This window comes from Brassica napus, chromosome C9 (genome assembly GCF_020379485.1).
Source record: "Brassica napus cultivar Da-Ae chromosome C9, Da-Ae, whole genome shotgun sequence".
NCBI classification, from domain to species: domain Eukaryota; kingdom Viridiplantae; phylum Streptophyta; class Magnoliopsida; order Brassicales; family Brassicaceae; genus Brassica; species Brassica napus.
Genome location: NC_063452.1, coordinates 22,091,533 through 22,102,804, shown reverse-complemented (window position 1 = coordinate 22,102,804; position 11,272 = coordinate 22,091,533). Strand labels below are relative to the sequence as shown.

Here is an 11,272-nt window from a genome sequence, read left to right as displayed (position 1 = left end):
GATGTAGTATCTACGTTAGCAAAATTAGATGATATGGTAGTTGATGTGGTGACTGGTGTATGATTTCGCCAAACAGATAAATAATATGTATGTTATTTAAAATTTACAAAAATTTAGGTATGTTTTTACACATTGATATAAGTCAGGTGTGAATTGATTATATCGCGATATACTATATATGAAAGGATGTTTTCTCACAAAAAAACACATAACATTTATAATTTTTTTTGTCGTTTTATGAAAATGTTGTTCTCTCTGTATTACGGAGTGGAACTTCGGTGCTGTATCACCTGATCAATGTGGCAACACCGCTCATCTAGAGTGTCGTTTTAACTTATTAACCAGTGTTCATAACCTGAGCTTACAGTGTACATACTACATATACGAAGTACAGTGACAGATAGAAAACGACAAGCATGACATACTCTTGTCTTTAGCACGTCACACAAAAAGGGACACGTGTGGCACGTTTCGAAACTCCCAATACGTGACTAGATCCCCTGCTATAAATAGAACCAATTATATCCCTTAAATTGATATTCACTATGTTTCTAATTTAATTACGGTTGTTTCGCGCAACACGCGGAATTTGAATTATGTGTCATCTCTATTTAAACATAATTGTAACATTGTTTGTTAGGTATTGTTTAGTTTCATGTTGTATTAATTGTTTTACATTATGAGATATTTGAAAGAGATGGTGGACTTCAGGTCGTTAGATATGTAAGTGCGAACGTATGTGAGTTGTATTTTATAGGGCTGTTAGAGACATTGGATATTACATTTGTTAACGTGGCCTTGTATGGGCTTGGCGAACTTATGTTACGTTTGTAAGTAGCCGAAGATGTTGTTGGATCAATTTATTTTTGGTTTTGTTATCTTCACCTCTGTTTAGTAATATCTTATCGACCAAGAAATCGGTGAGTTTTATATATTTTAGTGCAGCGTACTCCTGCCTAATAGTGTATTTATACGGATGTTTTTTTAAGCAATTTTCATATGTTTCTATTTGTTTTAATTTTTTTTATCCATACTATTAAAGAATCCAAGAAATAATTGCTAACCTTTTGTATTAACTTTTATTGCTTTTAGTTATACATTTTTTAGAAAAGTAAGTAAATTACTTGTAATTACAGCAGAAATTCAATGTATAAATCATGAATTATTTTCATTTTTATATATATGCTTTTAATCCGTTGTTACTTTTCTTATTATTTATACGTTTTTTTATGAAATTTCAAATTAATTGATCTATCGTCAAAAAAATGTTATGTACACAGCATAAGCTCTATAAAAGAATAATTTTAAAGAGGGAAACTAAAGACTGAAAAAAATAGAGCATTACTTCGAACAATCGTTGAAGTAAACCAGCAAGCTTGTGATTGGGTTTGTATCTGAGGGAGTAAATTTGATTCCTTGCTGCCTTATCGATGAACCGCCTCAATTGATCAGCAGAGGTCCATTTCTGATGATGGCGCCTTGCATTTCTTTCTCTCCATAGGTAATAGACTGTAGTTTGAAACAACATTTTTACTACAACTGTGTCCATCCCCTCTCCTCTCATTAGCTGCAGTCGACTCATTGTCCATTGCCAGTCTGGGTTGATAAGATTTCCCACCAGCTGCCGTGCAAGTCTCTCCTAGATCGTGTATGAGTATGGGCAGGCGAAGAAGAGATGATCATGTGTCTCGTCTCTTTCCCTACACACTTCACATCCATGCAGCATGCCACATTATCTCATTCGATCACCTGTAGATAACCTGTTCCGAATGGCCAGCCACGTGATGAAAGAGTAACTAGGAACCCCTTGAACGAACCACACCACTTTGCTCTACTCCACTTTACTTCTCTTAACTCTAAGCTGATCCCAAGTTCGAGTTGAAGAGAAAGTTGATCTGTAGTCATCATCTCCATGCTTCCACAAGCAAATGTCACTTCCTTTCTCCAACTTTGGAGGCTCCGCGGCCATAATACTATTATGCAGGTCATGAAAATGGCAACTTCTATGACCTCTGATACTCCATCCTTCCTCTGTCACAGCATCACAGACTTTAGCATGGCGCATTACCCCCATATAGGTAGTGCCAGTGGCCCCTGTAATAGCAATCAAACGCCACATACCTAACCAATCATCAAACCAGAAATGGCAAGTTTTCCCATCGCGAACCTCCACTTTCATAAACTCATGAGCCAAATCCCTCAGCTTCAAGAGCTTCCTCCACATCCACGAGCTTTTTTGATCATCACGCACGTCCCAGAAAGAGTTGTATTTGAGCAGATAGTGATTAACCCAACTAACCCAAAGAGACAAAGGTTGCGTGAATAGCCTCCATATGAGTTTCAGCGCAAAAGTTTTAGATGAATCCTGAAGCTTTCTCAGACCCAAACCTCCCTCTTCCTTCGGAATACAGAGATCCTCCCAGCTGACCTTAGCCTTATGAGTCTGCATAGGTGATCATGACCAAAGAAACGCGCTACACATGCTTTCGATTGTGTCCAAGAAATTTGCATGCAGAATAAAAGCGGTGCTCAAAAAGTTAATTGTGCAAGTGATGACAGATTCGATCAACTGTAATCTTCCTGCAAAAGATTGTGTTTTGTTGGTCCAACATAGCATTCTGCTTTTCCTCTTGTCTAATAGTGGCTCATAGTCATGGCGGGAGAGAGTCTTGGTAGTGAGAGGCATGCCTAGATAACGGATAGGCAACGTACCACTGCAATACTCAAATCCGATGTTGTAGATAAGAGATTTCTCACACTATTTCCTGAAACATAGATAGAAGACTTAGCTGCGTTGATATGGAGTCCCGACATAGTAGCAAACCGGCGCATAACATCCAAAACACCAAGAAGCGACTCAGATGTGCCATTTGTAAATACCAATATGTCGTCATCAAAGCTCAAATGTGTGAGTTTGAAGCCTTGACATTGGGGATGATAGCCAAATTCTCCCTCTTCTGCAGCTTTGTTAAGGAGCTTGGACAGTACATTGTTGAAGATGACATATAGGTAAGGCGAGAGAGATCACCCTTGCCTTATGCCTCTGGCGCTGGTGAAGAAACTTTTTAAGCTTCCATTAACGGACACAGAGAATGCAGCAGTTGATATACAGAGTAATCCAGTGAATAAGCTGTGTAGGCAGCCCCATAGCATGTAGGACAGAGATGATGAAGGACCACTTTACCATATCAAAAGCTTTGGAAATATAAAATTTGATCGCACACTTCTCCTTGGAGGTATTCTTGTGATATCCATTGACTAGTTCAGAAGCAAGTAAGACATTTTCCAAAAGCAACCTTTTCGTGATGAAGGCACACTGGTTGGGTTCCACTGCAGCAGGGAAGATAATCTTGAGTGTGTTAGCTAGTACCTTGGATATCACCTTGTAGAGAAGGTTGCAACAGGCGATGGGCATGTACTCCTTCATGGTCTGAGCAGTTGTTGTCTTAGGGATTAGTGAAAGAATGGTTGCATTCACTCATGTCGGCATGAATCCAAATAGGAAGAACGACTGCACTGCAACTATAAAATCTCTTCCTATGATTGGCCATGCTGCGACAAAAAACTCCTTCGTAAAACCATTTGGACCTGAGACTTTGTCATTCGGGAGGGAGCGCAGAGCCTGCTGGATTTCAGGCACAGTTACAGGCCCAACCAACACTGATGCTTCATCACTAGAAGATCTATAGGTTAGTAAATCTTGCATGGAAGAGACTGGAATGTCAACAGTTGTGGGATCTTGTCCTTTGCATGAAGTTTTGGAAATGAGACACCACCTCTTTCTTGATATCATGAAGGGATGTAAGAACTTCACCTTGTGCATTAACCAAGCTTCTGATAGTGTTTTTAGCTGCCCTTGTCTCTACCACGCTGTGAAAGAATTTTGTGCACTGATCTCCTGCTTGCAACCATCTTACACAAGACTTTTGTCTATAAAATTTCTCCTCTTTGCGAGCCAATTTGATCCATCTCTCTTCTGCCTCAGCTGTAGTTGCAAAGATGTCAGGCGTTGGGTCCAGCAGTGCCATGTTCTGGCATACACACATCTCTTCGTAAGCCTGCTAGGTTCGAGCTGGCAGATTCCCATCATGCGTTTTGTTTAACACTCTGAGCGGTTGCTTGAGAAGCTTCAACTTCTGGTGGAACCTTGATATTGCTGTCCTGGATTAATATAATGCATCCATAGTATCCCAGACTTCCTTGATAGTAGGCAAAAATCCTTGTGCTCCACCAGATAGTTAAAAAATCGAAATGGCTTCCTAGCTTCATTTAGGGCTCTAGCCAGACGTATCAGGCATTGCACATGATCTGAAATTTTACCAGCTTCGAAGTGTGTTAAAGAAAGTGGATACCGATTCAGCCAGCTCTGATTCACTAGAGCTCTATCTAGTTTCTTGCTTATTGGAACTTCCAATCTTTTATTCCACCATGTAAATAAGGTGCATCTATAAAACAAATCCATCACTGAACAATCTTTCATAGCTTCCTGAAAGTGTCTCATGCCTGTTTGATCACTTCGATAATATAGAACCCTAGAATGTTCACTGGATGCCAGTGTTTCATTACAGTCTCCTATCAAGATCCAAGGAAGATTAAGATGATCAGAAGCAGCTTTCGCACCTCTCAATTCTTCCCACAAGCTCATTTTATTTGCAGCAATATTGAACGCGTAGACCGCAGAGCATATAAACTGTTCACCAGTGCTCAGAATCTGAATAGCACATGTGATTACCTGCGCGCTCATATGCAGATGCGTTACCACAACTTGATCATTCCAGAAAACCCATATCGTACCCAGTGGGTGATAAGCGTAGTTCGTAAGGGAGTTCCAGGTTGGCATAGCTGCAAGCATAGACCGCTGGTAATTGTCCTTTTGCACTCTTGTTTCCACCAAACAACCAAAAGAAGGCTTCTCAGCTTGTATCCAGGATCTAAGGGCTCTCTGCTTACGTGGCAAGTTGAATCCACGTATGTTCCATGCAAAAAACGTCGTCATAACTTCCTATTGGAAGCTTTTTCTGAGGTTCCCTTCTTGCCTGAACCAGTTGCTTGCTTCCTACTCCACAATGGGTCTGTCACTGATTGTTTCTTCTTTCCATCTGCTTTACACTCAAATATTTTCCTCTCCTCAATATCTTTTTCATTCTTCTCCTTTAGATCTTCCTCCACCTCTTCATCAATGCCTTGTAAGGGCCTTCACAAATTTTCTAACTGCCTTAGACAAACACTTCAAGCCTTTGTGTGAATAAAGATTGTTGGGAACACCCTTCAGGTCAACCCACAAAGGCATTGCAGAAAAGTCTGGAGGATGCACAGCAGATTCCGGTGACTAAACATTAACGACTAGAGGATCTGCAATATGCTAATATTTCCTTTTGAGAACCCGATCTCTCATCTGGCTATTCTCAATACGAAAAAGCACCGTATTCTTTTCGATGAATTACACGTCAATCTTCGACCCCGCCTTAGGAGAAAACCAGATACAGTTGACTATTTCGTGAATCGACCCTACGTGAGGAGCATCTCCATTGAAGCAACCCACAACGAAGCTTTTCCAAAGAAGCTCTGACTCGTCGAAAGTCTCGTTTGTAGTCACTCCATCAACGATCTTTATCTTTTATATGATATGAAAATTTAAATTTTGTTTCTAAAACTGATTATTTAAAAATATACACATTTTATTAAAACTTTTTCAAATAACCATATCATCCAAACTGATTAAGATTATTAATCTCGTGATTGGCGGCTTGGTGGCTCAGGATGAGATCTCGACATGGGTCGATGGAAGCTCTCCGTGAAAGGAGCTCAGCCGTGGATGGTGGTGATGATCGGGTGCGGTTTCCGGTGATAGTTGCGTGTTCCTTCCGGCGATGGAGGAAGGAGAAGGGATTTGGCGACACGTGTGTCTTGCAGTTGAGATCTCAACACGTGTGCCATCGTGTTGGCGTTTGGGACGGTATTTTTTTTTTGGCTTTGTTGTTCGGGTCGGGTCTTTGGACGTACTTCCCTTGGATGAGGTTTAGGATAGTTTTCTGAACCTGTTTTGGGCTTCGTTGTAATGGTTTTGGGTTTGGTCCAGTTGGATCTTGTTCCCTTATTATAATAATAATAAATGGCAAAAAAAAATACATCAAATTTACTAAAAGTAATGGCAAATTAACTATTTTGGAACGACAAGTTGTATTCTCTTCTAGGCCTACACGTTTTGCATGCATGCATGCGTTGCTCATTTTCTTTTCACCGCAAAGCATGTATTCGTGTCCAATGAACCCTTATTCTTTTGGGGTCCAAGTTCAGTTTCACTTTTTGAGTTGTCAAAAATTTACAGTTATATTTTCTTTTATTCGCATTTTATAATATTTTCCAATTTAATTATCAAGAACAGTTTAATATTATTATATTACACAATCCGTTTTTAGAGATAATGATTAACCAGACTAAGAAAAATGGTAATGGTGCATTATCTTAATTAATATTTAACTATATATAACCCCCACGAAATGGAATCAGAAATACAAACACACCCAAAAAAAGTAACCAATAATATTATTACTTATATTAAAAATGGAGAACAAAGGGAAGAACATCGAACAAGCTCAAGAAAGTTGTTATCAACAGTGGATGAGTTTACAATCCCAACGCGTCCCTGAGCTTAAACAAGCCTTAGCTCAACGGCGCACTCACGAAGGCACCGCCGACGCTGCCGCCGATGATAACAAGCTCCGTGAATTAACACAAAACATCATTGGAGATTTCAAAAATTACGCTGGAAAAAGAGCTGATTTATCTCACCGATGTAGCTCGAACTATTATGCGCCGTCGTGGAACACTCCTTTAGAGAACGCTCTTCTTTGGATGGGTGGTTGTAGACCTTCTTCTTTCTTTAGGCTCGTTTATGCTTTGTGTGGGTCCCAAACCGAGATTCGTGTTACTCAGTTTCTCCGTAACATCGACGGCTACGATTATTCAGGTAAGGGTTTGGACGTTTTCGGTTTTCTCAAAAAAGGTTTAAGAATCACTTAACAAAAAAATACTTTTCTATTCGGTTTAACAAAATTTTGGATTGGTTTGGACAGGTACATCTTACTCGATTTTAAAATTTACAAATGAAAGTAACTGTAGTTTGTTCGTTTGATGTATGAAAGAGAATGATTGATTTGGTATGGATCTGATTTCTCATATTTTCGTTTGTTAGAATCTGATGACCGAGTTCAAAACCAGTATCGGTTAACTTATATATATATATATAGGTGTATTGAATATGAAATTTGAAATGATTTGATTTTAGTGAGCTTTTAGATGATTTTAAGAGAATATTAGAATTTGGTATGATTTTTGTTAAATAACTCTAGAAATCCCTCTCAAACACCCTAAAAATATTTAAACCATTATAAAATCTCCAACTTAAATTTTGTTCAATAACAGTTGATTTCAGAGTGTTTCTTAAAATGACAAGTTCAACAACACTGGATTTGAAAGTATTTTTTAAAATCCTCATTTGAATAACACTGGATTTGTCATTTTAATACAAATCATTTGAAACTCTTAGTTGAATACACCCCCTTAGTTAGGTTTGTTGTTTGGTTTAGTTTGTTCGATATAAACACCCGGTTTAGTTTTTAATAATCTGGTCCAGGTTTATTATAACATAATTCCATCTCGTTTATTAATACGGAAAATATTTGGCTTATTTTTTGTCGTAATCAAAATGATGTAACACATAGATTTATACATATGTTGGTTGTGGTTAAAAATTATGTTTTTGATTAAAGAATTTTAGTTGGTATTTAATCCAATTTGGTCTGGTTCAACAGGTAGTGGCGGCGCATCACTCAGCGATCTAACGGCGGAGCAACTAGCAAAGATCAACGTGTTGCATGTAAAAATCATAGACGAAGAAGAGAAGATGACAAAGAAAGTTTCGAGCCTGCAAGAAGACGCGGCGGATATCCCCATCTCCACCGTGGCTTACGCAGAGGAGCACGTGGGAGAGCCTAACGCAATGGTGGATCAAGCTCTCGACAAGCAGGAAGAAGCTATGGCCACTTTATTGGCCGAGGCCGATAATCTGAGGGTAGATACTTTGACCAAGATCATAGAGATTCTGACGCTAGTGCAAGCGGGGGATTTTTTTATGGCCGGAAAAAAGCTTCATCTTTCAATGCATCAGTGGGGAGCGTTAAGAGATCGGCGCCGTCGTGAATGCATAATTGACGCTGGAAACGATGCCGGAGGAGAGGAGGAGAAGTAGTCGTGTCTATAGTAGAGATGGTATTATATTATAGGTACGTACGTGTCAAATATGAGATCGCATAATAACAAGATTTCATAATCTTGCAATTATAAGGTTTCTTTTTTTTAACACATGCAATTATAAGGTTTTATGACATAGTTTAGGGATATAATCCTTATATGTTAGTTTTATTTTCCCAAAACTTATCTCATCATTGTGCAATGCGTTTGGATTATATTAATAATAGTCTCTCTTAATAATATTTTTTTTTTAGTTTTAGTTTTATATATATATATATATACTTAATGGAATTAGGTAAGGATATTTTTATAAATAAATTATTATCTACTTATTACTTCGTTGCAAACTACAATAGTTTTTTTACAGAATAACATTATAAGCAGATGTTTGCAGTATATAATAACATGCAATTTTCAATAACGTTATAGTTAGATGTTTGCAGTATTTTAAAAACATGCAATTTTCTTTTCTCCTCAGAGTGACAGTACTACGATGCATGTACAACTTTGAGTAATGGCACACTGGGACGACAAATAGTTAGAGAAATTGATATTGGTGTGTTAACCTGGCAGTAATATATATGTTGTCTCTCGACAAGTCAGATAGGATAAGATTCCATTAGCTTTTTATATTCTAAATAGATTTCTTCTTTATTTTTTATGGTGTGTTAGATAATATAGCCAGAAAGAAATTTGTTGGAGTGTCTAATGCGATGTATACGGATAATTAATAAAAACACTCGAGCCCGTGAAACATGTCCCTCTTGACACTTGGTACCGTGACATACACTTTAGTATTTTTTGGTAAAACCTTGAAAATACAAGTTTTTAAATGAGAGATATCATTTTGTTATTCGAAATTGATTTTAGTTTTTAATGAATCTCGTTTTCAACAATACCAAAGTGTGAAGCTCCCATTTTTCGATTCAATCTTGGTTGAAGACGGGTGTGGTACCCTGATCATGGAAGAGTGCCTACTAAGGTCTACTAAACTCACAACAAGCACACATCAGGTTTGGCTCCAGAATTCTGAGAGAAAAGAATCTAGAAAGAAAACTTAGAGAGAGTGATCATCTCACATAATTTTGAGCTTTACCCATTGTCTTACTCACTTGTTTGCGAGCTTATTTGTTTCCACCTCGTATTTTTTCTTAGCTTTAATAAAATTATCTGGGTAAGGTATTGTTCGTTTGTTCATTTGTTCATTCTTTTTTTTTTTTTTTTGTCATCAACAATACAGACTCATATTGACTCTGTGAACCAAACCGGGTGATCTGCATCCATGTGAACGACGAAAGACGGCTGTTTTCTAGCACTGCGTGCTAGAATATCCGCCTTTGAATTTTGCGTCCGTGGTACATAGATGATCTCTGATCGGGTGAAACTCTCTTTCAGGGTCTTGATATCTTCCAAATATGTTGCAAAAGCTGGTCATTCTTCTGGTTCCGAAACCATCTTCACCAATTGAGAACAATCTGTTGCAAACGTAATATGAAATTGACGTAAGTTCCTCATGCATTCCATTGTCCATAAAAGTGCTTCCATCTCCGCATGAAGAGGCGAAAGACTAGCCCTTACATCCCTCGCCCCCAGTAATCCATCGAAACCTTCCAAAATACTAAGCCAACCTTGTCCTGAAAACCTAGCACCCTCCTTCCACGAGCCATCCGTAAAACACCATCTTCCTGAGATCGACGGCAATACCGTGTCTATTCTTGGTGTTGGCATCCTCTGGTCATTTACTACTTGTGCCTCAGCCCATAATGTTGATTCTGTTTCCACCAATTTAATCGTATCCATAGGATCTATATCCAAGTTGCTGAAAACTTTATTATTCCTACCTTTTCAGATATACCATAGAATCCATGCAAACTGGTGATCCTCCATCTGCGGGAAAACTCTCCAGAATAGATGATCCATATTTGTGAATAGGGAACTTGTTGGAAAATAGACTGGGTTTGATGGTATCTTCGAAAGAGCCCAAACCTGGAGAGCTGGAGGACATTCAAAAAATACATGATTTATCGATTCCTCAGGAGCTCCACATCGGATACAACAAATATCCCCTTGAATCCCCCTTGCCTGTAAATTCTTACGAACTGCTATGCATCCTATCACTAATTGCCATAGAAAATATTTTAGCTTTGGTGGGCACCGTATTTTCCAGCAGTAAGCCTTCAAAACATCAACTGTGGGACCAATCAGTAATGGTGGTCTTCCTTTGTCAGGATAAATCCGTTCTACCTGATATCCTGATTTGACCGTATATTTTTCATTTTTTGTAAAGTGCCATCCATCTCTATCCACCCTCTGATTCCTACTTAGTGGAATACTTTCTATAACTTTCGCATCCTGAGGATCCACCAAAGCCCAAGTTACCTCTAAATTCCAAGTACGCGAGGTAGAGTCAATGAGGGACTCTACTGTAAGATGAGGGTATAAATTGTGTTGATTTTTATTAGCTGGTCTCGGGCGAGTGGTTGGGAGCCAAGGGTCATTCCATACTGATATAGAAGATCCTGATCCCACCCTTTTGATTAGTCCTTTGCTAACCAGAGATCTAGCAGAAACAATACTCTGCCAGCCATATGACGGAGAATATGAGCGAATCGGTTCTAAAGGTGAAGCATTCCTATAATACCGACCTTTGAAGACTCGGGAAAATAAAGTATTTGGCTTCTCTATCAGACGCCATAACTGTTTACCAAGCATCGCTGTGTTGAATCAGTGATATCTTTAAAACCTAAGCCACCTTCCTCCTTATCTACACATACCTTGTCCCATGATTTCCAGTGCATCCCTCTTGTGCTTCCTCCTGAGCTCCACCAAAATTGTGATACCGCACTTGTTAGTTTTTTCACCGTTGCTTTAGGTAATCGATAACAGGACATCGAATGATTTGGTAATGCCGTGATCACCGACTTAATAATCACTTCCTTTCCCCCTTTTGTAAAAAACTTGAAAGTCCACTCATTTACTCTATTATTTAAACGATCCTGAACAAAACTAAAAACTTGAA

The 11,272-nt window shown here is 38.6% G+C and overlaps 2 protein-coding genes across 3 annotated transcripts; one reads left to right on the top strand and one right to left on the bottom strand.

Moving 5' to 3' along the window:
- Window positions 1-1,831: 1,831 nt before the first annotated feature.
- On the bottom strand, window positions 1,832-2,449 carry LOC106408165. The gene has a single exon (XM_013848985.1). The coding sequence runs from the start codon at window positions 2,447-2,449 to the stop codon at window positions 1,832-1,834; it is 618 nt and encodes a 205-aa protein (XP_013704439.1).
- Window positions 2,450-6,500: 4,051 nt separating this feature from the next.
- LOC106409459 (protein DELAY OF GERMINATION 1) lies at window positions 6,501-9,447 on the top strand. Of its 2 annotated transcripts, XM_022709866.2 has the most exons (3): window positions 6,501-6,970; window positions 7,815-8,285; window positions 8,732-9,447. In XM_022709866.2, the coding sequence occupies exons 1-2, from the start codon at window positions 6,565-6,567 to the stop codon at window positions 8,249-8,251; spliced, it is 843 nt and encodes a 280-aa protein (XP_022565587.1). In that variant the 5' UTR covers window positions 6,501-6,564; the 3' UTR covers window positions 8,252-8,285; window positions 8,732-9,447. The 2 variants fall into 2 exon arrangements, with proteins under 2 accessions (XP_022565587.1, XP_013705546.1); XM_013850092.3 differs by lacking the exon at window positions 8,732-9,447 and having other exon boundaries at window positions 7,815-8,506.
- Window positions 9,448-11,272: the final 1,825 nt, after the last annotated feature.

Coding starts and splice junctions, on each gene's coding strand:
- LOC106408165 (XM_013848985.1), bottom strand. CDS start 2,449: ATGCAGACTCATAAGGCTAAGGTCAGCTGGGAGGATCTCTGTATTCCG.
- LOC106409459 (XM_022709866.2), top strand. CDS start 6,565: ATGGAGAACAAAGGGAAGAACATCGAACAAGCTCAAGAAAGTTGTTAT. Junction 6,971..7,814: donor CGACGGCTACGATTATTCAG/GTAAGGGTTTGG, acceptor CTGGTTCAACAG/GTAGTGGCGGCGCATCACTC.